The sequence below is a fragment of the Entelurus aequoreus genome, linkage group LG18 (genome assembly GCF_033978785.1).
Source record: "Entelurus aequoreus isolate RoL-2023_Sb linkage group LG18, RoL_Eaeq_v1.1, whole genome shotgun sequence".
Classification (NCBI taxonomy): domain Eukaryota; kingdom Metazoa; phylum Chordata; class Actinopteri; order Syngnathiformes; family Syngnathidae; genus Entelurus; species Entelurus aequoreus.
Genome location: NC_084748.1, coordinates 44,379,034 through 44,406,211, shown reverse-complemented (window position 1 = coordinate 44,406,211; position 27,178 = coordinate 44,379,034). Strand labels below are relative to the sequence as shown.

At 40.5% G+C, this 27,178-nt stretch overlaps 1 protein-coding gene across 1 annotated transcript in view; it reads right to left on the bottom strand.

The window, feature by feature from the left end:
* Window positions 1-1,579: 1,579 nt before the first annotated feature.
* Window positions 1,580-27,178, bottom strand: part of ptpn9b (protein tyrosine phosphatase non-receptor type 9b) — a 39,925-nt gene continuing 14,326 nt past the window's right edge. The window contains exons 3-13 of the mRNA XM_062027217.1: window positions 26,106-26,195; window positions 25,863-25,987; window positions 25,671-25,776; window positions 25,496-25,606; window positions 20,015-20,886; window positions 17,198-17,294; window positions 17,049-17,118; window positions 16,866-16,944; window positions 10,066-10,216; window positions 8,741-8,948; window positions 1,580-4,257 (exon numbers count right to left, since the gene is read on the bottom strand). Coding sequence (XP_061883201.1) covers window positions 4,034-4,257; window positions 8,741-8,948; window positions 10,066-10,216; window positions 16,866-16,944; window positions 17,049-17,118; window positions 17,198-17,294; window positions 20,015-20,886; window positions 25,496-25,606; window positions 25,671-25,776; window positions 25,863-25,987; window positions 26,106-26,195 — 2,133 coding nt within the window. The 3' untranslated portion in view covers window positions 1,580-4,033. The remainder of the gene's footprint in view (window positions 4,258-8,740; window positions 8,949-10,065; window positions 10,217-16,865; window positions 16,945-17,048; window positions 17,119-17,197; window positions 17,295-20,014; window positions 20,887-25,495; window positions 25,607-25,670; window positions 25,777-25,862; window positions 25,988-26,105; window positions 26,196-27,178) is intronic.

Sequence of the window (27,178 nt, the reverse complement as noted above, 5' to 3'; positions counted from 1 at the left end):
TTGTATTAGATCTTTTAAGCAGGTGTTTTTTGTTTACATTGTTATTGCCTTCTGGTTAGCTAATGTTTGCCCTGCAGGTAATAGTCACTTTTCCACCCCTTCATATATTAGGTATAGTTGTAAGCCTAGTTGTTAAAATGCACATCAGTAATGTTGATTAAGCAATATCACATGAGAGGGAATGCTGTTTTTTTAATTTGAGCACTGCTGTGATTCGGTTAAAGATAATCATAACATAACATTCTCATAAAATATGTTAATTTGCTATACACTTCACTGCCGATGTGGGGGGGGGCACCTAAAATCTTGCCTAGGGCGCCAGATTGGTTAGGGCCAGGCCTGATTCCGTTTATATTTACATCTAACACAATTTCCCAACTCATATGGAAACGGGGTTTGTATATTGTTTATGTTAAATGTGGCTTGAGTGAGAGGGTTGGGATATTATAAGCATCTGCTTCATCCAACCCCTTTTCAAGCCTTGCATAAATGTCTCTGCCAAGATGTAAAAAGTGTTGTATTGTGCAGGTTTGAAATAAATACTTCAATCCAATATCGTCCCTTGGCTTCCATAAAAAGGTCGAAGAGGAGACTTTTAGTGAGAGCGTTGCTTTAATGGGCCAGCCAGGCATACAGGGTGTAAAACCATTCAGTCACAAGAACATCCATGGTGACCGTGATCTTTGTTGGTGTGACGCATTAAAGAAACGCACGTAGCGTGTCCTTTGTTATGCTCCTGAGACTGTGAGGGAAGTGAGGCCGGGACTTGGGAGGTCCATGCTGGGGGACATGGAGGGCGAGTCTGGGGCTTTGGCGTTACAAATATGAAGCCAGCAAGAGTCCCCTTTAGAACATTCAAGGCTCTCTGGTCCATGCAAACAAACAGACTTCCTGGGTCTCATGTCTCTTGTGAAAATACTGGGCCAGTGGACGTCCCATTTGTTCAGCTCGTCACATGATTCTCTTGGGGTCCGTACCAACATTCCAGGGTTTGTTTTTTTTTGGATACTGTTCTTTTTTTTTTTTACGAAGACATAAATATAGCAGGACAAAAAAAACAAAACAAAGACGTATGGTTTATGATCATTGAGATGCACAGTGCAGTAACGGATCTTTGAGGAACAAAACACAATTGCACCCTGAGGTCAAATGATAACAGGAAGCACTCGCTGTGGCGCAGGGAAGGGATTCATACGGGTCTCGCGCGAGAGGAAGAGAGGAGGAGTTAGTCTGCCGAAAATGATGGAGAGCACCACTCCACGTAGCACTTGCCATGAAACACATTTTTAGGATATTCAACGTTCTATGGCCGGCTAAAGTGGATAGAAACCTCCCCAAATTTGTCACGTTTCATGTGTCGGGTCAACCCTGACGAGTCCCCTTCCTACTGTATGTCCTATTCCTCGTGGCAGTGCTGAAAGGCAAAAGGTATCCACCCCCAATTTGTCACGGTTCATGTGTCAGGTAAACGGGATGAAACTATATACCCCTCCCTACTGTATCTCCTATTACTTTTAAGCGGCAGCACTGAGGGTAAAACGCCATCGTCCCAATTTGTCACGTTTCATGTGTCAGGTAAAAAACCAGGACGAAGTGAATCCCCTTTCTACTATATGTCCTATTACATCTAAGTGGCCGCACTGAAGGCAAAATGTGTCCAGCCCTCATTTGTCATGAGTCAGGTAAGCCAAGACGAAATTAATCCCCTTTCTACTATATATCCTATTACTTTTATGCGGCAGCACTGAAGGTCAAACGTGTCCACCCCAAATTCGTCACGTTTCATGTGTCAGGTAAACCGTGACAAACATGGCCATATGAATCCCCCTCCTAATGTATGTACTATTACTTCAAAGCGAAAGCACTGAAGGCAAAAGGGATCAACCCCCTAATTTGTCACGTTTCATGTGTCAGGTAAACTGTGACAAACATGGCCATATGAATCCCCTTCCTACTGTATGTTCTTTTGTAAGTGGCACCACTGAAGGCAAAACATGTCCTCCCCCAATTTGTCACGTTTCATGTGTCAGGTAAACCGCATCCATCCCAAATTCGTCACGTTTCATGTGTCAGGTAAACCGCATCCACCCCAAATTCGTCACGTTTCATGTGTCAGGTACACCGTGACAAACATAGCCATATGAATCCCCCTCCTACTGTATGTCCTATTACTTCTAAGCGGCAGCACTGAAGGCAAAAGGTATCCACCTCCTAATTTGTCACGTTTCATGTGTCTGGTAAACTGTGACAAACGGGGCCACCTGAATACCCTTCCTACTGTATGTTTTTTGTAAGTGGCACCACTGAAGGCAAAACATGTCCTCCCCCAATTTGTCACGTTTCTTGTGTCAGGTAAACCGCATCCACCCCAAATTCGTCACGTTTCATGTGTCAGGTAAACCGTGACAAACATGGCCATATGAATCCCCCTCCTAATGTATGTCCTATTACTTCTAAGCGGCAGCACTGAAGGCAAAAGGTATCCACCTCCTAATTTGTCACGTTTCATGTGTCTGGTAAACTGTGACAAACGGGCCCACCTGAATACCCTTCCTACTGTATGTTCTTTTGTAAGTGGCAGCACTGAAGGCAAAACATGCCCACCCCCAATTTGTCACGTTTCATGTGTCAGGTAAACCGTGACAAACAAGACCATACGAATCATTTTCCTACTGTATGTCCTATTTTTTATACACGGCAGCACTATAGGCAAAAGGTATCCACCCCCTAATTGTTCATGTTTCATGTGTCAGGTAAACCGTGACAAGCATGGCCATATGAATCCCCTTCCTACTGTATGCCCTATTATTTCCAAGCGACAGCATTGAAGGCACAAGGTATCCACCCCCTAATTTGTCACGTTTCATGTGTCAGGTAAACCGTGACAAACAAGGCCATATGAATCCCCTTCCTACTGTATGTTCTATTCTAAGTGGCAGCACTTAAGGCAAAACATGCCCCCCTCCCCCCTAATTTGTCACGTTTCATGTGTCAGGTAAACCGTGACAAACAAGGCCATATGAATCCCCTTCCTACTGTATGTCCTATTACTCTTAAGCGGCAGCACTGAAGGCAAAAGGTATCCACCTCCTAATTTGTCACGTTTCATGTGTCAGGTAAACCGTGACAAACAAGGCCATATGAATCCCCTTCCTACTGTATGTCCTATTACTCTTAAGCGGCAGCACTGAAGGCAAAAGGTATCCACCTCCTAATTTGTCACGTTTCATGTGTCAGGTAAACCGTGACCAACGGGCGGTTAGATACCTGTTGAACAGCAACATTAAAAAATAAAAATTTGAAGGCACAATTATCTGAGGCAAAATGTCTCAATGCAGAAAGAGGAGAAACACTTCTAGGCCAAATGATGTGAAATGAACAAAGAGTAAAAATGTCAGACTTGGCATGACATCACTTTCAATACAACTCTTTTTCTTACGGCCTAAAACAAGGCATTTCTGCACTTCTTCCAAGAGGTTATTCTGCACAACGGCGTATAAACGGACTGTATGTTACAAGAATATACATGTTTCAGTCTGAGTAAGGACTACATCCAACCATTGGAGGGGATGACTTTGGCTTTGCGAAGTCTAGTCTACATATGCACACCATATGAAGGAAAAACACGGGGCGAAAATCAAATAATCCAATAAAAATCCAGACGATCTGAGACGTGGAGGAATAGTTTTGAGGCTGAGAAGGATGCGGAGAGGAACCTGGATGAGGGTCATGGCGGCTTCAAGTTTGCCGCTCCTCATGTGCAAGTCAATAGAAAAATGCTACAAGGTTCTTGTCAAGAAGACAAGTGCAGGTCGGGCCCAGCTCCCCTGCGCTTTGACTCGGAAATTGGCAGGAATTGATCACAGATGCAGCGCGCATTCTCCACTTCCTGTATTTCCACTCCCAGGAAGCACTTTGTCTGTCTCTCTCTGCGTTGGCGTGAGTGACGAGCAAGTATCGCAGCATCCGGAGCAAAAACACGACGTCCGCGCTAATGGCTTAGGTCGGACCACTCCGTTTGGGAACGCGTCACTCACTCGCTGTCCGTCTCTATGTCCGAGTCGGACCACTGCACCGGGCTCAGCTTGCCCCGGCGCATGGCGTACTCGATGACGGCGGTGTAGCAGAAGTAGTATTGGTCCCAGGTCTGGATGCTGAAGGCCCTCTGCGTGCGCATGCGCCGCACTGTCTGACGCACGTCCACTGTGCCGATGTCCTCCAGCCGGGACAGGCAGATGTCCAGTGTGCAGAAGGTGCCTGAGCCGGTCAGGAGGCGGGGATAGGAGAGGAAGTCCATATCGGCGGGGGGAAAAAAAACGGTAAAAGAGATACTTTCATTAGCCAATTCAGGGTTTCAGCTGGTGTCAGCAAAATCTATCATAAAATTGTGTACACTACTGAATTGGGGTCTTATGGCCGCTTATGTGGACATTTATACTGCCATCTGGTGGTGTCAGAAGAGTACAACATACAATGGAATTTGGAAAAAAAAGTGTAAAAATAAGAATTAGCATGTCACTAAACATGAAGTACCGTATTTTTCAAATTATAAATTGCAGATTTTTTTTCATAGTTTGGCCGGGGGTGCGACTTATACTTTGGAGCGACTTATGTGTGAAATGATTAATACATTACGGCGCATTGTCTACCTTAGGAGTTGGCAGAGTTGTTTAGAGGCGACACCGAGGAAGAAGATTTCATGGGATTTAGCGATTAGGAGTGACAGATTGTTTGGTAAACGTATAGCATGTTCTATATGTTATAGTTATTTGAATGACTCTTACCATAATATGTTACGTTAACATACCAGGCACCTTCTCAGTTGCTTATTTATGCCTCATATAACGTACACTTATTCAGCCTGTTGTTCACTATTTTTTTATTTATTTTAAATTGCCTTTCAAATGTCTATTCTTGGTGTTGGCTTTTATCAAATAAATTTCCCCAAAAAATGCGACTTATGTTTTTTTTCCTTCTTTATTATGCATTTTCGGCCGGTGCGACTTATACTCCGGAGCGGCTTATACCCCGAAAAATACGGTAAACGTTTGTTACTTATGGACATCATATCAAAAGATGATTCCTTTTTTTTTCTTTTTTAAACTGCATTTAGTTTAGATAATAATGAGTCATATATTGGAATATGGGATCCATTATTTAAATTTCTTTTAACTATTAAATGAACCAAAAATATGACTTATTATATCCTTGTGGAAAAAATTGGACACGGTGTGTTGTCAAGTTTATGAGATGCGATGCAAGTGTAAGCCACTGTGACACTATTGTTAATTTTCTTTTTTTTTCAATTATTTTACTCATGTCTGTAAGGTTAATGTCAATGAGGGATTTTTAATCACTGCTATGTTGAAATTGTAACTAATATTGATACTGTTGTTGATAATATTAATTTTTGTTTCACTACTTTTGGTTTGTTCTGTGTCATGTTTGTGTGTCCTCTCAATTGCTCTGTTTATTGCTGTTCTGAATGTTGCTGGGTTGGGTTTGGTTTTGGAATTGGATTGCATTATTATGGTATTGTTGTGTATTGTTTTGTTTGATTAATAAATTATTTAAAAAAAAAAAAAGATGATTCTTACTTTTTATTGTAATTAGGGTCCAATAAGCCCAAATAGCAAAGAGAAATTAAAAAAGCATGTAAACAAAAAGCTTCAGACTATAAACTGCTACCCTTTTTCCTACGCTTTGCACACTGCGGCTTATAAAACCGTGCGGCTAATTTATGTTTTTTTTTTTTACTGACGTCCATGATGCAAATAGTTAAAAAAAAGAAAAAGGAAAAAAAAAGATCAAATACATTGAAAATGTGTTGTTTTTATTGCGCTATGGCACCATCTTTTGGACGACTTTGCTCACTGCAGGTGCTGGAGTGTCCTTTCATTTAGTAATTTCCACCGGAAGTAAAAATGCCGTTCCGTCTTCTAGCCGTCCATAGAGTTTCTACTCGTGTGGATTCTTCATTCATCACTCCAAGCGACGTTTGTAAGTTTTACAATATAACTAAAACAATAGCTACTTACTAAACCGTCCCATGTGTGATGTCTGCAGGAATGTTTTCATGCATATTTGTACGGGCTATCGTAATGTAATAACGTCAGTGTCGTTAGCATTAGCTAATATGCTAACATGATTGAGTGTCTGTGTTAGTGTTATTAACTTACAATGCCATTCTTTTTGTATTGTTTCAGTTTCCCAAATTCCTCAGTGAATTCACCAAAACGTCACCGTGGAGTTATTGAGTCTGTTCAGCTTCCGCAGCTAGTGGGTCCATATCCATAGACATCTTATAAGTAGACGCAGCATCGCCATCTTGGAGTGGTGATCCGCTCCACTCAGTGCAATTCATTTGGCAGGAGCAATGAACGGTCAGCGCATTTAATTCATCTTACCTCACTGAATACCACTGATTTTCACACGTTTTTTTGTCATACGTGTAGCTATGATAAAGGACACATGTTTTATTATTCATAGTTTGCTTAACAGTAATAGAATATTCTTATATGCTATAAGTGACCAGACGTCCAAGATCAAAACTGGGAATATAATCCCAGAGAAGGGGGGAAAAAACGGTCAACTATTTTTAAATTGAACAAACAATATGATTAGGTTATTTATACATGCGTATATCCTACATAAACAATGTATGAATACATTAGATATCTACCGGTATATATCTTAGGGACTTATAGACTGTATCTCTGTTGCTGCAGCAGCAGAGAGTTTATTCTGTCTTGACACTTTGTATTGATATTTTGTATTACATTCTTTACTTAAATGATAATGTTTACAGTGATTGTTTTATATGTATTTTTTATGTATGTCGCTTTGAATAAAAGCGTCTGCCAAATACTTCAACATAAACATATATAAACACCTGAAAGTCTTTATATCAGCTAAAACCACCAATCTGTTTCACTGGATTCAGAATAAAACCAAATTCTGTCTTACCCAAGAATGTTAGTATTTGAATATTGTTACTTGAAGCTAGACTAAATTTAGACTTGTATAATACTGTATAGCCACTGTCCATCTGATTGTCTAGTTAGCTATTGATATTTTGTATTACATTCTTTACTTAAAGGCTTACTGAAAGCCACTACTACCGACCACGCAGTCTGATAGTTTATATATCAATGATGAAATCTTAACATTGCAACACATGCCAATACGGCCGGGTTAACTTATAAAGTGCAATTTTAAATTTCCCGGGAAACTTCCGCTTGAAAACGTCTATGTATGATGACGTATGCGCGTGACGTCACGACGGCAACGGAAGTATTCGTACCCAACGTGTCACCATACAAACTGCTCTGTTTTCATCGAAAAATTCCACAGTATTCTGGACATCTGTGTTGGTGAATCTTTTGCAATTTGTTTAATGGACAATGGAGACTGCAAAGAAGAAAGTTGTAGGTGCGATCGGTGTATTAGCAGCGGACTACAGCAACACAACCAGGTGGTTGTGTTGTGTTTGAGCTGGATAGCAGACGCACTACCGTGAGTACAGCTTTGGCTTCCAAACATTTGATCGCTTGCCCGTACGTGCGTGTCGCTATGTGCATGTCACGTACGTAACTTTGGGGAAATATATGTTTCTTGCCGACTCTGATGGCGGCCGGGGTGTCGTCGAAAGCTACAACGCCCGCCGCCGCTCCGTAGCTATGTTAGCTTCAATTGTTAAGCTTCGCCAAGCTGGAAATTATTAACCGTGTATTTACATGTTCATGGTTTAATAGTATTGTTGATCTTCTGTCTATCCTTCCAGTCAGGGTTTTTTTAAATTTTGTTTCTATCTGCATTTGAGCCTGATGCTATCACGTTAGCTCTGTAGCTAAAGAGCTTCACCGATGTATTGTCGTGGAGATAAAAGTCACTGTGAATGTCTATTTCGTGTTCTCGACTCTCATTTTCAAGAGGATATAGTATCCGAGGTGGTTTAAAATACAAATCCGTGATCCACAATAGAAAAAGGAGAAAGTGTGGAATCCAATGTACCTAAGTTACAGTCAGAGCGAAAAAAGATACACCCTGCACTACACTCTAGTCCTTCACTCTAACGTTCCTCATCCATGAATCTTTCATCCTCGCTCAAATTAATGGGGTAATCGTCGCTTTCTCGGTCCGAATCTCTCTCGCTGCATTGTAAACAACATGGAATTGTGAGGAATCCTTCCTCCTGTGACGTCACGCTACTTCCGGTATAGGCAAGGCTTTTTTTTATCAGCGACCAAAAGTTGCAAACTTTATCGTCGTTGTTCTATACTAAATCCTTTCAGCAAAAATATGGCAATATCACGAAATGATCAAGTATGACACATAGAATGGATCTGCTATCCCCGTTTAAATAAAAAAAATTCATTTCAGTATGCCTTTAAAGTATTTAAATAAACATGTACAGAATTTTTCTGTGTAAATAACTAATTTCACAACGTATATATTTGCGGCTTATTGTCTGGTGCGGCTAATATATGGAAACATTTTTTTACTAAAATTTAGTGGGTGCGGCTTTTATACCGGTGCTCTATAGTCCAGAAAATATGGTAATTTCATGTTTTACTACCCTTTTAATGCCCGTGTCCTACAGCAGATAGTGGGCGCGGCTTATATACTGGTGCGCTCTATAGTCCAGAAAATACGGTATATTCATATATCGTTAACCATTACACGCCGCCCTCTGAGTGCTTGCAAAAGATTTCCACAAGACTTGCACAATTTATGTTACCTGTACGGCCGATGCCGGCACTGCAGTGTACCACCACAGGAGGGCCCCCCGGATCCCCGTTCCAATCGGAGCCCAGACTCTGGACGGCGGCGTCCTGCCTCTGAAGTACATGCTCGCGAAAGTCCAACATGGCGGACGCACTTTTGGGCACCCCGAAGTCTGGCCAGCTGACATAGAGGTAGTGGCAGACGTCTCGTCTCTCCCCAGACTAAGACAAAAAGAAAAGCCGACAATTAATATTCACTGACAGCGATATTAATGTTTTTGTTTGGTTACCCAACTAAAAGGTAGATTATTACCAAGCTCGTCAATACAGTGTGAGAGTGTACATTATTCTCATATATAACAAGTATGTTCTTTTCTTTTGATAAGTGACGGTTTAATTAACACTACCAAATACAATAATGAGCGGATGGTTGCCCAAAGTGTATGTTCTTTACCACATCAAAAATTGTAAGATCAGCACTGTGTGAGAACATTTTAACAAGAAATGGGCAACAAATTATGTTAGTATCTGCTTTTAAATATTTAGGATTTTTAATTGATGACCACTTGAGTTTTAAGGAGCACATTCAGTATGTTGTAAGAAAACAAACATTTACTGGGATTTTATTATAGAAACAAGTCTTGCTTTTCTTTTACTGTAAAACAGAAATTGGTGGAAACAACCTTTTTATCTGTTATGGACTATGGAGATGTGTTGTACGTGAATGCTACTGCTGGTTGTCTCCACAAGCTGGATAGTGTGTACCACGGTGCACTGAGATTCATCACCAACTGCGCTCCCCTTACTCATCATTGTGTGTTATACTCAATGGTAAATTGGACATCTATATGTGCTCAACGCCTCAATCATTAGTATATTTTCATCTACAAAACCATTCTGGGTATCACTCCATCTTATCTGTCTTGTCTTTTAACAAAGAAACAAGGAAGTCACAATCTTCGTTCAATGAATGTTCTGCAATTTGTCGTCCCCAAAGTAAGAACTGAACTGGGCAAGAAAGCATTTAGGTTTTCAGCGCCGATGGCTTGGAATAACCTACAATCGAATATTCAACTTCAAACCCTTGTTACATTGAATGAGTTTAAAGCTTCTGTGAAAGGACTGCAGTCTACCTTGTCTGTATGCACATGTGTCATGTGAGCAAGTTTTAATATTGTAAATTTGATGTTTTATGTGTTTACCGTTTTTAATGTAACCTCGCTGCTGACCTCTTGGCCAGCTCTCCCTTGGAAAAGAGATCTTTGATCTCAATGGGATTTTTACCTGGTTAAATAAAGGCTAAATAAAAAAATAAAATGATGCAGAAGTACTAACTCACTTGAGTATTGTAGAGTTCCAAATGGGAGAGTTTGAAGTCCTGGAACACCTGGATGTGAGTGTTCCTGACCAGGAAACATCCGTGCTGCTCGGTTCTGCCTTCCTCCATCGGCCAGTACTGACCGCACTTGTCACGCCCTCGCTCCACTACTCTGAAACGGAAATAATGTATACACATATGACCACATTGCCACTACCTTTGTGAATATAATTACATCTTTATGCATGATGTGTGCATCTATTGCACATTACGCCTTCAGCAAACCTAAGACTGACTAGACACACTTACTCCTCGGACCCAAAAGGGACCCGCTCAAAAAAGGTGTCATAAGTCAGCAATAATTTATTTATTTTACTTTCAATGATTGAAAACTTACTGCACCTCTACATCGATCTATTGATATATTGTTCACTCTGTGTACAAACTTAATGAACATGTATATACAAGTTCATTAAGTTTGTACTTAGAGTGAACAGGTAGTTGTAGCTCAGAGTAATTTATGATTTAAAGAAAAGGGGTGGGATTAAATAAGTGTAAACTTCTTCTCACTCCTGTAAAAAAAAAAAAAAAAAGTTTAAAAATAAAAGAAAGTCCATTGCTCTATTTTTTTCGTTTTTTTATTCTCCATTGTTTTGATTTTGTTATAATGGCTGCTAAGGCTATAGCACTGTATTGGATCAGGCTTGCTCTTGTTTTTTTTGCATATTTGAAATAAAAATCTATCAAATCAAATAGTTTTTATTATTTTGCACAGTTTCCTATAACTCATGGACTTTTGTCAAAAAAAAAAAAAAGATTATTATAGTGGGAAAAGGTGAAATACGCAATATTTCTACAAAAGAGCTTCAGAGTAGAATATTTGAGGTTGGGATTTCCAGCCTTGAATAGGTCAGTAAATCATGACATTTATTTGGTTACAGGAGACAGAAAATAGTATTTTTACAGTGCCTAATGTGCTAGAATGAGAGAGAAAGCAGGCAGCACTTGGTTCACACAAGTCTTTCACAAATGACCTAACCCTAACCCCCATTTACGCTCATCAAAGCTCAGAGAATTATGCTCATGGATTTCTGGCGCCATCCGGTGGTTAAGGAGCACAATTACACCACACAATATTTGTTTTGCCGATTGGCAAGAGCGAGATTTATTCCGTTTTCATGGAAAAAGAAAGTTAAACAAGAATTACATTCTGGTAAAAATAGCAGTTATACCAGCAGTCGAGTTCAAAAGAGATAGTGTGTGTAATAGAGCAGTGTTTTTCAACCACTAGTGTGCCGTGAGATACAGTCTGGTGTGCCATGGGAGATGATCTAAATTCACCTATTTGGGTTAAAAATATTTTTTGCAAACCAGTAATTATAGTCTGCAAATGATGTGTTGTTGTTGAGTGTCGGTGCGGTCTAGAGCTCGGCAGAATAACCGTGTAATACTCTTCCATATCAGTAAGTGGCAGCCGGTAGCTAATTGCTTTGTAGATGTCGGAAACAGCGGGAGGCAGGGTGCAGGTAAAAAGGTGTCTAATGCTTAAACCAAAAATAAACAAAAGGCGAGTGCCCCTAAAAAAGGCATTGAAGCTTAGGGAAGGCTATGCAGAACGAAACTAAAACTGAACTGGCTACAAAGTAAACAAAAACAGAATGCTGGACGACAGCAAAGACTTACTGTGGAGCAAAGACGGCGTCCACAATGTACATCCGAACATGACATGACAATCAACAATGTCCCCACAAAGAAGGATAAAAACAACTGAAATATTCTTTTTTTTTTTTAAACTTAAATTTTTATTCTGTCACATGCATACATATATCAACAGGGTCAACATCTTACAATATATACATAGTCAATTTATATTCCATATCAAGCATTTGTGGTGTCATTTTCCTGAGTTTTGTATTCAGTCCATTTTGTCCATTTCTCAAGAAATAGTTCCTCCTGTATTCTGAGTCTATGTGTAAATCTTTCCATTACATATAGTTCTTCCACAATGCACAGCCACTGTTCACAGGTCGGTGAGCCGCTACTACGCCACAGTCTTGTAATTGCCTTTTTGCTGGCTGCTAACAAAACCTTGACTAAATAGAAATCATCGAATTGCATATATTCCTGCGTCAAGTTTCCCAAGTATAGTATCATACTTGTTTTTGGAATGTCATATTGTAGTACTTCTTTTATCACTGACCACACGTCATACCAATATTTTTCAATATTGGGACAGTTCCAGAACACATGTTCGTGGTCAGCGTCCATATTTCCACATAGCCTCCAACATGGTTGTTTCTTTGCTGCGACTCTTCCGCTTATTTTTGGAGTTATAAAGTATCTAGTCATGTTTTTCCAGCAAAACTCCCTCCATACCCTAGAACTCGTGGCCGTGCACTGCGTTTTACAAATATTATACCAGTCCTTTTCAGTGATCTGCTCCCCAAATCCTCTTTCCCATTTCTCTTTAATGTACATGGTTGAAGTCCCCTTGCTTGTCATCAATCCCTGGTAAACAGCTGAGATCACTCTACATTTTTTATTATTATAAGCTTGTACCATTATTCTAATTAGCGGGTTCATTGATGCCCTTTTAATTTTTTTAATATAGTAGTCCCTTATCTGTAAATACCGGAAGAACTCATGTTTGTCTAGATCATATGTCGCCCGTAGGTCTTCGAAACTCCTCATCTGCCCATCTTCCAACAGTGTGCACATTGCCGTCAAGCCTTTTCGTTCCCACTGTTTAAACCCATGATCTTCGAACCCAGGCTTGAAATTGGGATCACGTGTCAACCATCCTAGTATCTTTCTTTCATCCTCTAATTTGTATTTTTTTGAGATATTATTCCAAATTCCAATTGTAAATTTAGTAATCGGACTCAGTTCTGCCTCTACTCTCTTTTCTATTGTTTTATTTGCCAACAAGTTTTGGATAAGATCTCTCCCCTGGTCTAATTCAATTCCCTTCCATTTCGCTTCGTATTCTGGTCTACACCAGCATACTAGATACCGAAGTTGGGCTGCATGGAAATATTCTTTCAGATTTGGCAATGCCATTCCCCCTTTTACCTTGGGCAGCTGGAGAGTTTCGAACCTAATTCTGGGTCTTTTACCCCCCCATATGAATCTCGATATATTTTTATCCCACTCATCAAATTGTATTTGTGGTACTGCTACTGGTAGGGATTGAAACAAGTACAAGAGTCTCGGCAACACATTCATCTTGATTATTTCTATTCTTGAGCTTAAGTCCAGACACAGCACTGACCATCTCTCCAGATCCATTTTAAGCCTCAGATTTATCGACCCATAGTTGGCTTCATATAGTTTATCTCTTTCCTTTGTTATATTAACTCCCAAATATTTGACCATTTCCAGGTCCCAATTTAGTTTATACGTCTCTCTAATTTCTAATGAGGGGTTATAGTTTAACAATAATATTTGTGTTTTTGTGACATTTAACTTATACCCCGAATATCGTCCATAATCTTCGAGGGTTCTCATTAATCTAGGGAATGTTTCTTCTGGATCTCGGAGATAGATCAGTACATCGTCTGCAAAAAGCCCCACCTTGTGTTCATTATGTCTAATCTGTATACCTTTAATTTCCTTGTTTTCTCTAATCAGTTGGGCTAAAGGTTCTATAAATAATGCGAATAACGTCGGGGATAAACAGCAACCCTGCCTGGTAGACCTCTCCAATTTGAAGCTTTTCGAAAGACTTCCATTTATTTTGACTCTAGCTGATGGTTCTTGGTATAGTGACTTTATTATCTGTACTGATTTTTTGTTAAAGCCTAGTCTTTCCATTACTTTATACAGGTATAACCAATTTACACTGTCGAATGCTTTGTGAGCATCAACACTCACGAGCATAGCACTTGTTTTTGTCTTCTGTATTTCATCAACTAAATGTAAGGCTCTCCTTATGTTATCCTGAGTTTGTCTTTCCCTAATAAATCCAGTTTGGCAGTCCTCTATTAGATCCGACATAAAGTTTTCAAACCTTTTTGAAATAATAGATGTATACAACTTGTAGTCCACATTCAGTAGCGAAATAGGTCTATAATTGTTACAGTCTTCTTTATCTTTACCTTCTTTATGTATTACTGATATAATCGCTTCTTTCCATGAGGGGGGAATTTTTCCTTTTTTAAGGGTGTAATTAAAGGAGGTCTGTAATAAGGGAATCAACTCTTCTTTAAATGTCTTGTAAAATTCGGCACTAAAGCCATCTGTCCCCGGGGATTTGTTATTTTTGGTCCTTTGTATTGCTTCTTCAATTTCCCCAATTGTTATATTAGCGTTTAGCATCTTGTTTTGGCTAACTCCCAATGAAGGCAGGTCCAATGAATTTAAGAGAAGTTCCATTTCCTCCTCTCTTGCCGCAACTGGTTGTGTATATAGTGTTCGATAATAATTTTCAAATACGTTTTCAATCGCTTCTGGATCGTATAATAGGTTGTTGGTCTTGGGGTCCCTTATTTTGTGAATATTATTTAATGTTTGTTGTTTTTTCAGTCTCCTAGCTAACATCTTTGTTGCTTTAGAGCCTCCCTCGTAGTATGTTTGTTTCACAAACCTGGTCTTTTTTTCGACCTCATCCATAAGCATTTCGTTTACTTTTTTTCTCATGTCTTTAATCTGATCCATTATCTCAGAGGTTCCCACTGTTTTATGTTGTTGTTCCAAATCTTTCAATTTTCCGATTCGGAAAAACAACTGAAATATTCTTGATTGCTAAAACAAAGTAGATGCGGGAAATATCGCTCAAAAGGAAGACATGAAATTGCTACAGGAAAATACCAAAAAAAAATAGGAGCGCAAGACAAGAAGTAAAACACTACACACAGGAAAACAGCAAAAAATACCAAATAAGTCACGGCGTGATGTTACAGGTGGTGACAGTACAAATACTTTGAGCTATATTGATGCATGCTTGGTTATGGTTTAAAGTCATATCCAAAAATTGCGACAACGACTTTTTACTGTCGACTGAGTTTCGTTTTTTTGTCATTTCTGCTGGTGGTGTGCCTCCGCATTTTTTCAACGCAAAAAATGTGCCTTGGCTCAAAAAAGGTTGAAAAACACTGTACTAGAGATCAACCGATTCTCGGTGCAGATTTTGACCTATATCATCGTATCTGCCCTTTTTTGTTAGTTTTTTTTACATTAATAACCACTGCTCAAGCACCAGCCCGTCTGCCCCGCATGAAGAAGTTCCCTTCTGCAACACTCACACAGCCACACCCCCTCCTCTAAACCCTCCACCCCCTTCCCTTTATCTCCCTCCTGCATTGCTGGTTTCCTCCAGTACGTCTCTTCTGATGACCTGTCAAAACTAAAAAAATGTTGCCAGGAAGTTAGTTTTTGTCCTTCTTTCCTTGTGCCTTCCCGGTTCCCTTTTGTTTGTTTGTTCTCGCTACTGCAGCGATCAAGTCGCTCGACAAGCCTCCATCCGCAACACTAGAGTTTTTGCGAATTCCAACTTTGCGTAAATGTTTTGGCAAATAGGACATTAATGTATAATTAAACAGGAGCAGGCAGCAGCTCACACATCCTCATACTTTCTGTAACATCCAGGAAGAAATTATGTCAGCGAGCTTTAAAAATGTCTCAACTGTAATCTACGCGTGACAGAGTCCAGAATGTTTTTTATTTAAATGTTCACAATACTTCAGGGTTCCTCACGAGGAAATTTTACATTGTATTAAATCTAGGGCTGGGCCATATATCGATATACTCAATATATCGCGGGTTTGTCTCTGTGCGATATAGAAAATGACTATATTGTGATATTCGAGTATACGTTCTCACGCAGTTGCTTTTAGCTGCGGGGCATTACACTGCATGCGTTTCTCACTCTTTCTTGTCTCTCCTTCTCACAGAGACTTAAACAAGCGCACCTTCTTACATACAGTGGGGCAAAAAAGTATTTAGTCAGCCACCCGGGTGGCTGACTAAATACTTTTTTGCCCCACTGTACGTCACACGCTCCCGCGGAGCAGACAGGTAGCGACATGGTAACGTTAGCTGTGATGCTAACAGCTAACGGTGTGGTGCGAGTGGTAATACGAGAGAAAGAAGGTGCGAATCTGGTAACAAATGGAGGAATAATTAATTCCCAAGAAAAACAGCACGGGGTTCATCGTCTGACGGTGGTTTGGCTTCAAGCGGGAATTAAATGCCGAAGCAACTATTTCCACATCAACACCGTAGGACATACACTATTTGATATGCAGCTCATTTTTATTTGACAGTTATTGAAATATCTTGTGTGACATCATGCACAAAAGTGCGCTTTATTTGTTTTTAACTATTGTAGTGGCGTTCTGTACAAAAAGTGCACTTTAATTTAGTGTTGTTTTGAAATGTCATCTTAGTGACATCATGCACAAAAGTGCACTAATAGCTTGTTTGTCACTTTCTGTTTTGGAAATGACATGAATGTTTGTGCCACTGCTTAATAACTGTTTAATAAATACACTTTTGCTAAATTGAGTTAGTTGTGATTTCCCTCTCTGCATGAAAGTTTAAAATGAGCATATATTAATGCAGTATGAAGAAGAATGTTTTAATGCAGACACATAGAATCATCATACTGCTGTGATTATATGCATCAAGTGTTCATTCAAGGCTAAGGCAAAATATCGACATACATATCGTGTATCGTGACATGGCCTAAAAATATTGAGATATTAAAAAAAAGGCCATATCGCCCAGCCCTACTTCAAACTGAATGGTCATATCACATAAGCAAATCCATGTTATGGCTGTTTTGAACCCAAGCAGTGCACAGGTGTTAAAAGAAAACGTACCTGGTTGTCATTACAATAATAAGAACCATCTGCTCCCACACCATGCGCCAAAAGTCTCCAAATGTTTTGGGCAAAGGACCTGAGGCACAAATACTGTCAGTTTCTGAAATCGGGCTGAGCCAGCAAGTGTTTGCACTGCAGAATGTCATTAAGCTAATGAAGAGTAGAATCTGTGGTGCTCACCCTGAGTAGCGATGTACGCCTTTCTCCTCTTATAGCCGTCCATGAAACTGGCATTGATGTAATCCGAGGTCTGCGGTACACAGCAGCAGAAGGGTGGGTGATGTACTAGCTTGGCAGTGAATCACTTGCTTGGACGGATTCATCATTACCTCGTCCTCGTTGTCACTGAGCTCGCAGAGACGCACTCTGGACTGGTCGAGGCAGAGAACATCGCTGTACCGGTTCTTCAGCTGATTGGACAGTTTCCTGAGCAGAAAGATAGAAATAAGTGAATAAACATCAGCTGTCAACCGCTGGTGGCACTGTGTGGACGTTACACAGAATGAGGAACATCAGAAATATGAGCAGCCAATTTAAAATGTCCAATTGAAAGTGGTGAGTTAGAACGGGTCTGAGATCGTGAAGAAAATTGCCCCAAAAAGTACAAAGGAACCTCGATATACAAGCGCTTCTATTTGCGTCCTTTTCGGTCTGCGAATCTTTACATTGCGCCAAATAGACCTCCGTGTGCGGACCATGTCTCAGCGTATAAACGCTTCAGTCATTTATTTTTTTGTGTATCGCTGGAAGCCTTATTGGGGCTGCCATTTTGCTGCTATCACTTCCTGTACACACGCACACCGCTATTTTGAAGAGGCGGGGCCCCCTATGTCACATCCTTTTTGCATCCTGTACACACCAACACGGCCATTTCGAACATCTTCGAAGCTAGCGGCACTTCTGACGAGTTTATTTCCACAATTGTTGTACCTTGCGCCGCTCAGAGGTGTGTCAGTCTGTCTTAGAGATCACTTTGTGTTATCAGAAACGCTTTTAATGTGTCCAGACTCTGTCTCGCCTTATTGTGTCAGGTTGTTGGACAACCACTGACGTAGCATTTTAGCTACGTTGTTTGCTTGCAGCTTGCAGCACCTTCCTTTTGATGATTTTAAAAAGACACAGCAGCGGACCTTTATTACAGCGAAGGAGAAGGCACTACCGGGACACAAGCAGATGAAGGATCGCCTCACAATGCCAGCTTGTGCTAACGTGAAACCACTGCTAGTTTATCACTTCTATAGTGTTAAACAATACCACAAATATTCTCAGACAAGGTAAAAATTATATTTCTTTTTTGTTTTTGAGATGAACTGACGTGTGTGTGTGTGTGTGTGTGTGTGCTCAGTGTTGACATTTAAGTTTTCTCCAATTTTGTGTTGTTTGGATACAAAAAACAGATTGTTGAGCTGTTACTCCATTGTTATGTTGGTTTAATATAGATATATACACAGTATATAGGGTTTCCCGCAGCGTTCTGTTGTTAAGGCGGCCACCTCAACAACAAAGCTGTCTCTGATAGTTGATATAATAATGTAACTGCATCATAAAGCCTACATGAACTCCATGGTATACAGGGATGAATAGTCTCTTCTATTGCTATTGTACTATTTTTTCAGTTACATTAATCATTAGTAATGTAGCAGCCTAGTTTTGAATGACAGGGTCCCTGCTATCACATGTTGATAAAAATATAACATTTACATAATAAAAATCAACTACAGGCTTCCCAAATGCTGTAATAAATTAAGCATGATGAGTTGAGCATATGTCAGCATGTGGCCCCACTTTTAACTCTTTTTTCAAACGCTTATTGCAAACGCTTACTTACAGTAAGTCATTAATTTGACTTAAGTCATTATTTTGACTTAGTAAGTCATTATTTAGTCATATTTTTTACTTAGTAAATTACTAAGTCAAAATATTGACTTACTAAGTCATAATAATGACATAGTATCTCGTAACTAGGACTGTTTTGTGTATTGTTTTTACTTTACGGAAAAAATATCGAGATATATATAGTATATCGGCATTCAGCATATGAAGCGGAAAACACAACCAAGCGGAACGTAGATGAAGTATGTTTGCCTCAGCCGCAGGTACGCACTGTTCCTCTTGCTTAAACGCTGCACTGATTTCCAGGACGGGGAGACGACCAGGAGCACCGAAACAAGCTCGCCAACAACTGTAGGCTTACTCACGCAACGAAGCCGGCCTACTACAGCGATGAGATGGAGACAGGCCGAGTTACGCTGTTCCTTACGCCCACCCACCCCCTTCCCCGTGGAGAGACACCACCTTAACTAACACATTTTCTGGGGGAATCACTGGCATATATGTACACACGGCATGGTTCCCCCCAGCTTGCAAATATACATGTGGCGATTACATAATTTGCATTATTACTACCCAGCCGTAGTTTGACAAAATACAGTGTTTCCCACACATTCATTTATTTGTGGCGGCCCGCCACGAAAGAATTACGTCCGCCACAAATAAAATAAAAAAATTAAAAAAACAATTTTTTTTGGTTTGTCCTGTCCAGCTTCTCAGGCAAATCATATAGTTGATGTAGATGCCCATATATGCTGTTCAGATTTACTTTACAAAAGAGAAGTGTAGGATACTTCTCTTGTTGCCTTATTTGTATTTGACCACTACTGTTTTCTGTTTATTTGTTACTGACTGTGGCAGGACACCTCTGCCTCTGTTTCACTTTATGTTGCTGGTAAATAATATGGTTGTAGTAGTAGACTAAAGTTAAATTATTTAGAATGCACTAATTAAAGGGGCAGAGCTTTAAGAGACATTTTAGCTTTTATATTTTATAAGATATATTTTTTGTAAGAACCACAATTAATAAATATATTTCAGTGAATAACTTATTGTTCAAATCTGTATATAAATATGTACATAAAGTGTTGTAATCATATTGTAAAATGGACGGATGGGTGAATGGATGGACCTTTAAAACAAAACTGTTATTATTAATTAGTAAGTATACATTTTTTGAGCCTTTTTAGAGAAAATCATATCATTGTAGTAAATTATGCAAATTACTCGATGATGTCATGGTAACCACGCCCATAGCCACGCCCCCACCGCCACAGGTATCTTGACAGTTTATGGGAAACACTGAAATATCTTACTTGGAGTAGTCAAAGGTGCCTGCTGGCGGCTCCTTGCGGATCTCTTCATATTCCTGATAGATCCCTCTCTTCTTCTTCCTCTTTATGTGCTCCACCAGCTCCCGCACCGCCATTCCCCCTTGCTCGGGCACGTGAATGGACTCCTCCATGCAGCAGTCCTCATCGGGACCCCAAGACGAGGTCAAGGGTGGTGACTGTGAGGTGGGCTGGTGGGGTGGTCGAGGCAAAGATTTTTGGGGCAACGGCGGGATTCCCTCATCTCCCTCGCCCTCCTCATCCACCTCCTTTATATCCTCATTCAGATGTCTATGTTCATAGTCTGTGGTTGTGCCGCGTGCTGCGTCGTCGTCGCCTTTGTGAGAGAGGGGGGTGTCAGGCGGCGTGTCTGACTGGGGCGGTGCTTGGTGGCCACGACCATTCATGTTAGAATTCGGGCTCATGTTGGTTCCGCTCACAGCCGATCCGTTCCAGTGTTTGTAGTTCCCCTGTAGCCTGTTGGCTGCAGGGCTGTGCTGAGGACTTCCTCCAGTCCTGCCTTCCTCATCACCGCAGGGGTTGTGTGGGTTGGCGTTGTTATCGCCGTAGCAATTAGAGTTCGCCGCGGCGAGCTCTGAGCCCAGCTGCGTATTCGAATGGGTGTGTGACAGTGTAGCACCGATGCTCGGGTCGCCACAGTCCTGGCTGTAAGAGCGCAGGAGGCTTCCCACGCAGTCGTGGGGGTCATGCACTTGTGTGTCCCCCTCGACTGTGTTTGCGTTGACGCAGGACTGGATCCAAGCCACGTGGCTGCACTGCGAGGTCCCGCCGAGGTTTTCCGGGAGGGAGGAGACTGGGATATGAGTGGCCAGCTCGGAAGCCTTCACGGTGCAAACCTGGCAGATGGAAAACATTTTTAGTTGACTGACGGGAGAAGAGATCACAATCTTTTCTACATTGTAGAGATCGACCGATTATCAGCGCCGATATTTGGCACTTTCACTTAGATCAATCGTTTTTTGTTTTTGTTTGCAACTACAACAGAGCTTTATCAGCAGATACAATATATACACATAAAGGTCGGGTGGATATATTGACCTACGAATTATTGCCAATGAACGATCTTATTGCCATTATTTTTACTACACCAAGTTATACACTGATGTAATGATAATACATAATGCATGTATATATCCTTTCACATTCAATAAATGTGTATTTCTCATGTATTTTAATATTGTAATTGGAATGAAAATGTTTAAATCTCCAAGTTAAATAAAACACATTTATAGAGATGTCCGATATCGGCCGATAAATGCTTTAAAATGTAATATCGGAAATTATCGGTATCAGTTTCAAAAAGTAAAAATTAATGACTTTCTTAAAACGCCGCTGTACGGAGCGGTACATATCCGGTAAAACACGGACGTAGGGAGCAGTACAGAGCAGTTGCGTCTTCCAGTCAGCAGCCCCTCCCCTCTCCCCTCTCCCACACACAACACAGGAGTTGACGACTGCAGCATGACAACAACAAGAGTGTGTTGTTGCCGGTGCTGTAGCCTGGCTAACAAGCGAGCTCGCTCGGTGACTGACTAATGACACCATGTCTATGGTTTGGGATTATTTTAAAGTGTGTCTGACGGATAAAAAACTGGTTATGCGAGGAGGAACCAAGACGTCTTCCTTTAATACAAGCATTTTGATCTCCCACCTCTTCAAGAATAATAAGGAGATACACGATGAATACAAGCGGAAGATGGACGAAAAGCAAACACCGAAAGCAGCTTGCAGTGAGCGGAGGTGCCCTGTCTCAACGCAGCATTTCAGAAGCTCTGACTGACTGGTAGGCCACTTCAAGCACTCACCACTAGCTTGCAGCACATTTGTGTTACTCATACAAATACGTTAAGAGCAGGGCAGATTGAGCCCAGTTTATTCCCTGTTATACAGTATGCCAGGCAGTCTACTAAAGGAGGACTATGTTATTGTTTACTTTATTACTCTAGTATACTCTGGACTGAAGCTGTGTGCCTTCATTGTTTTTGTAGCTGTTGTTTTGAGGCATGTTTAAAAAATGTTTTTTAAATTACACTTTGTGAAAGTCAAAGTCAAGTATTTCCCATAGTTGTAGTGGGTATCAGGATTATCTCAGGGAGAGCATGTCCCAAATTCCAAGCTGCTGTTTTGAGGCATGTTGAAAAAAATAATGCACTTTGTGACTTCAATAATAAATATGGCAGTGCCATGTTGGCACTTTTTTCCATAACTTGAGTTGAAGTTGTTCTCTTATTGTGGAAAACCTTGTTACTTTGTTTAATGCATCCAGCGGGGCATCACAACAAAATCAGGCATAATAATGTGTTAATTCCACAACTGTATATCGGTTGATATCGGAATCTGTAATTAAGAGTTAAACAATATCGGAATATCGGATATCGGCAAAAAAGCCATTATCGGACATCTCTACATATTTAGTCTGTTTGCAAAATGTTGCACTTGAATAAAAATTACAACCAAAAGCAAAAAAATATCTTGAGGGGATTGGGGGGGGTCAAATATACACAATCATAATACCAAAAAAAGCTGTATATAGTATTGACAAACAAAGTTGCACTTCAATACTGAACGTGTAGGCAGAGTTGTACGTTACTTAACTGACAAGCAAGTTAGGACCTTCTTAAACAAAAGTGTAGCGTAACAAAATAAACACTACAGTTTAAACAGATGTAAAAACAGGTCACATGCAAAACAAAATTGAGTTTTGCAGATTCCAACCGAGGAACACAGACATGACAGTACTTTTAAAAATGCTCTAGTATTAAATGTCAGCATGTCTTTGGAGATGTATTTAACCACACGTTCTGTGAACGCACCCCATTTTTGTTGACACTGACCAGGCTTTTTCACCAAACGCAAAGTGAGTACAAAGTAAGGGTGGACTGGCTTCTCGGTGTTGATAGTCTCATCTCGTTCCAAAGGTTTAAACCGAAATATTCCCACACTGGTGCGGTGGCGTTTGGTGTTGTGATCATTTTGTCCATGTTAGCTGCTACATGCTAACTAGTTGCACTGTGTGATGCTACCGGGTAAGCGCTCCGCGTCACTGAACAAAGAGTCAAAGACACTTCATGAGGACAAGATAATTCACCCCCTTCTTCTCGCTATGGCCCAAACGAGCGTAGCCTCTAAAAGCTACAAAAAGTGTGAATGCTCTTGAAGCATGCACATGGTGATTTATTGACGCTGGAAAACTAATCGACTTTAATTTTCATTTATCGGCAGTTAATTGACTTATCGAAGATGGGCCCAGGCCTATACACATATACGAGTATTTAAAAAATAATTAGTGAAGTGTATAGTTATAACCACTGCTCAAGCACCAGCACTTTTACCCTGCATTAGAGTTCCATAAAAATGTTTGTTTTTATTTAAGAATAAAAATGACTCTGTCAGTAATTCTCCACAAATGTGTTCTGATATCTGACAATAGCATTTATTTGTCTTCTGGTGAGAATTCTTCTGCTAAGCTGCCACACCCCCCCCCCCCTTTTGTCCCTCCTGCAGTGCTAGCCGCCTACAGTACGTCATCTCTCCTTAACTGTCCAAACCTCCAACCTCCTCATTTGCATGGAAATCCAGGTTTTTCTTCCTTCGTTCCTGCTCCCGTTTTGGTTGTTTTCGCTACTGCAGCGATGGGAGTCGCTCGACAACCCTCAGTCCGCAACATTCGGAACGTGGACTCATTAAAGCAATGTGGCGAGTTTCACGTTCCGTGATTGAATAAAGTCACGCGACAGAGATGGATGGACATAAGGACTACAAAAAAGATATACCGTATTTTCCGGACCATAAGCCGCACCTAAAAACCACAATTTTTCTCAAAAGCTGACAGTGCGGCTAATAACCCGGTGCGCCTTATATATGGATTAATATTACTATTTATTTTCATAAAGTTTAGGTCTCGCAACTACGGTAAACAGCCGCCATCTTTTTTCCCTGTAAAAGAGGAAGCGCTTCTTCTTCTACGGTAAGCAACCGCCTCCATAGAAGAGGAAGCGCTTCTTCTTCTACTGTAAGCAACCGCCAAGGTGAGCACCCGCCCCCGTAGAAGAAGAAGCGCGCGGATATTACGTTTCGTTTCATTTCATTTGTGTGTTTCTGTAAAGACCACAAAATGTCTCCTACTAAGAGACACGCGTACAAGGTTCCACTGACTTTTGATATTCATGTGAACCGCACCGTGGATACAACGGGAACACGTACGGTGAATATTCGCACCACAGGGAATGAGAAGTCCTCCTTCACTGTGGTTCTAGCTTGCCATGCTAACGGCCAGAAACTTCCACCCACGGTGATATTCAAAAGGAAGACCTTGCCAAAAGAGAACTTTCCAGCCGGCGTCATCATAAAAGCTAACTCGAAGGGATGGATGGATGAAGGAAAAATGAGCGAAGACACCGGGTGACTTTTTTCACGCAGCTCTGTCCCTGTTGATCTATGACTGCATGCGCGTCCACATCATAGATGGTGTCAAAAAACAAGTGAAGCACACCGAAGAAGAATAATTCGAGGGATTTGTGGATGAGTAATAACTTCAGAAAGTGAGCTTTAAATGTTTATTTTGTGTGTTGTGTGACACTAACGTATGAGCAACGTTGAGTTATTGATGTTGCTATTGCTCTGCACTATTTTGAGTGTTACTATTTTTGTGATTGCACATTTGCACATTACATTTTGGGAGTGAACAGAGTTGTTAGAACGCTGGTTTGTGATATATTATTAAAGTTTGACTGACCTATCTGACTGTTTTTTTGACATTCCCTTTAGCGTAGCGTAGGTGCGGCTAATAACACGGGGCGGCTAATAGGTAAACAAAGTTTTGAAATATGCCATTCATTGAAGGTGCGGCTTACAACACGGGGCGGCTTATGGTGCGCAAAATACGGTACCAAAAATCCAAACTTTGTGTAAATATCTTGACAAATAGGAGGTTTTATATAAGTAAAGAACAGGCCGCAGCTTACACATTCTCATACTTTCTGTAACAGCCAGGAAGAAAGTCAGCCAGCTTGATAAATGTCTCAACTGTAATCTACGTGAAGGAGCCCAGGATTTTTCACAATAATTCAGGATTCCTCACGAGAAAACCTTACAATGTAATAAATCCATAACCTGCTATAAAATTGAGTCAGTTATTGTGATGTAGAGAAATGCCAATTTTTTTTTACCAATTTTCCCAGGAAATGTTCTATATTTCAAAATACAAATGTTGATGCTCCTTTTAGACACGTAATCATTTTTGTTTATTTATTTTTTTTAACTTAAAGCCTAGTCCAGCTGTTTACTGACGTATAATATTCATGTTATTACTACAAAATGACTATCGGCTCCAAATATGGGTTATCATACTCCTTGACTACTAATACGTATCAGTAATAGGTATCAGTTCTAAAAAAAAACATTTCAGTCGATCTCTAAAACATAATGTTCTGAAAACAGACAAACCCGTTCTCTCAGTTTTTCCCGCACAAAGAGGCGGAGCACCGCAAACGGTGCTCGGAACCAAAGAGGCGATGATACGATGAAGACACACTTTAGACGAGCAGGAAACGCCCCCTGGAAGAAGCAAATGGTAAGCATGAGTAAGCCGTCTTATAATAAATACCCTAATGTTATGAACCTTGAGCAGATTGAGGATCTTCACACAGAGCTCGTAGTCAAAATTCCCATAGGTGGAGTTGGTCATGTCATAGATAAATATGAGTCCCTCTCTCTGGGTTTGAACACTGGCAAGAAAAACAAAGACCATTAGGAAATGAGCAAGAGGTTGAAGACTTCATCAGCATAAAAGCAGACTCAACGGGTGCATCACCTCTCTATGGCTTTATCCAGCTGATAGATGATGGCCTGCAGCACCGCTTTGTGCGTGGTTACGTCTGGCCGATGGAGACGAGCTGTGAAAAGAGCTAGGGCGGCACCATTTGCGTCACGCCCAGGCTGGAGGAAACACGTCACCGTTGGTAATGGCAAGCAAATCACGCACGCGTAATATACAAATAGTATCTAACCGGAGGTAGACAATTGTAAAAATGATATTCAGGTCTGCACTACTCACCAGGACTGTGAATTTTCCATCGAGCAGCTCAGAGCAGAGGGGCTCCTCGTCTGGATTGATATTGATGATCCCCTCTTTGAGTCTTGTGTTCTGAGGGAACGAGCGAGTCTTTGGTGAGCAGCATGTCGTAAAACCAACATTTACTACACTACTCACACAGCCGCAAAAAAAGAGCAGCGTCAAGTCATGTCGATTAAAACAAAATATCGTCTTCAAATTACAATTATGATACTGTTCCAAAGTGTAAACCATGATCTGGCTTGTGTTTCCACCTTCGTAAGTGGATTAGCAATACACGTCACATCTTGGAGACGGAGGCAAAGTGCTGAATCAGGCGGTTTTTCATTTGCTGGGTGCATCATGTTATGTAAGCCTCCACAGCACAAATCATGTGGCAAGTTTTTGTCATTTGCCTGAAGCTATTTCTGAGACTTCTACTTTTTTACTGTCACTTCTGCAACCAAAGGCAGTGTTTGCTCAGACAGTAATGTGTCTGTACAAGTTTAGAATGGGGGATGGAGGAATACTTTGTCTCTTGCTTTCATGTTAGCACTTAAGCTAGTTAGCGCTGGTTTGCTTCTTCAGTAAATGAGCAGTGTTACCGGTCCATGAGTTCATCAAAGTTTTATCAATCCATTCATGATCATTTTAATTTAAACCGGTTATAGTAACTGTAGGAAGTTTCTCATTATACCGTTTATCGTTACATCCCTAGCACCCATCATCCAGGAGTGAAATTGGTAAATTTTTTAATGAATTTACAGTGGGTGCAATTGACGGTGTAACAATATCAACTAATATTTGAACTAGTTCCTTATTTTCCTTTATCATATGCAGTTGTTAGAGCAAAACAAAATAGCACACAATATTTTTAAAAAAAAACTACAATCTATACTTATTCAAATCATTTGGATTTTGCCCTCAAAGTCCACTTGTGTCCAGTAATTTATTCCCCGATTTTGTAAATAAGAACAAAAAAAAACTATTTTGATAAAATATATTGATCCAATCATAGTATTGATCATGTACTCATAGTACCCATGGTATCGGCACCACCTATTTAGGGATCGATC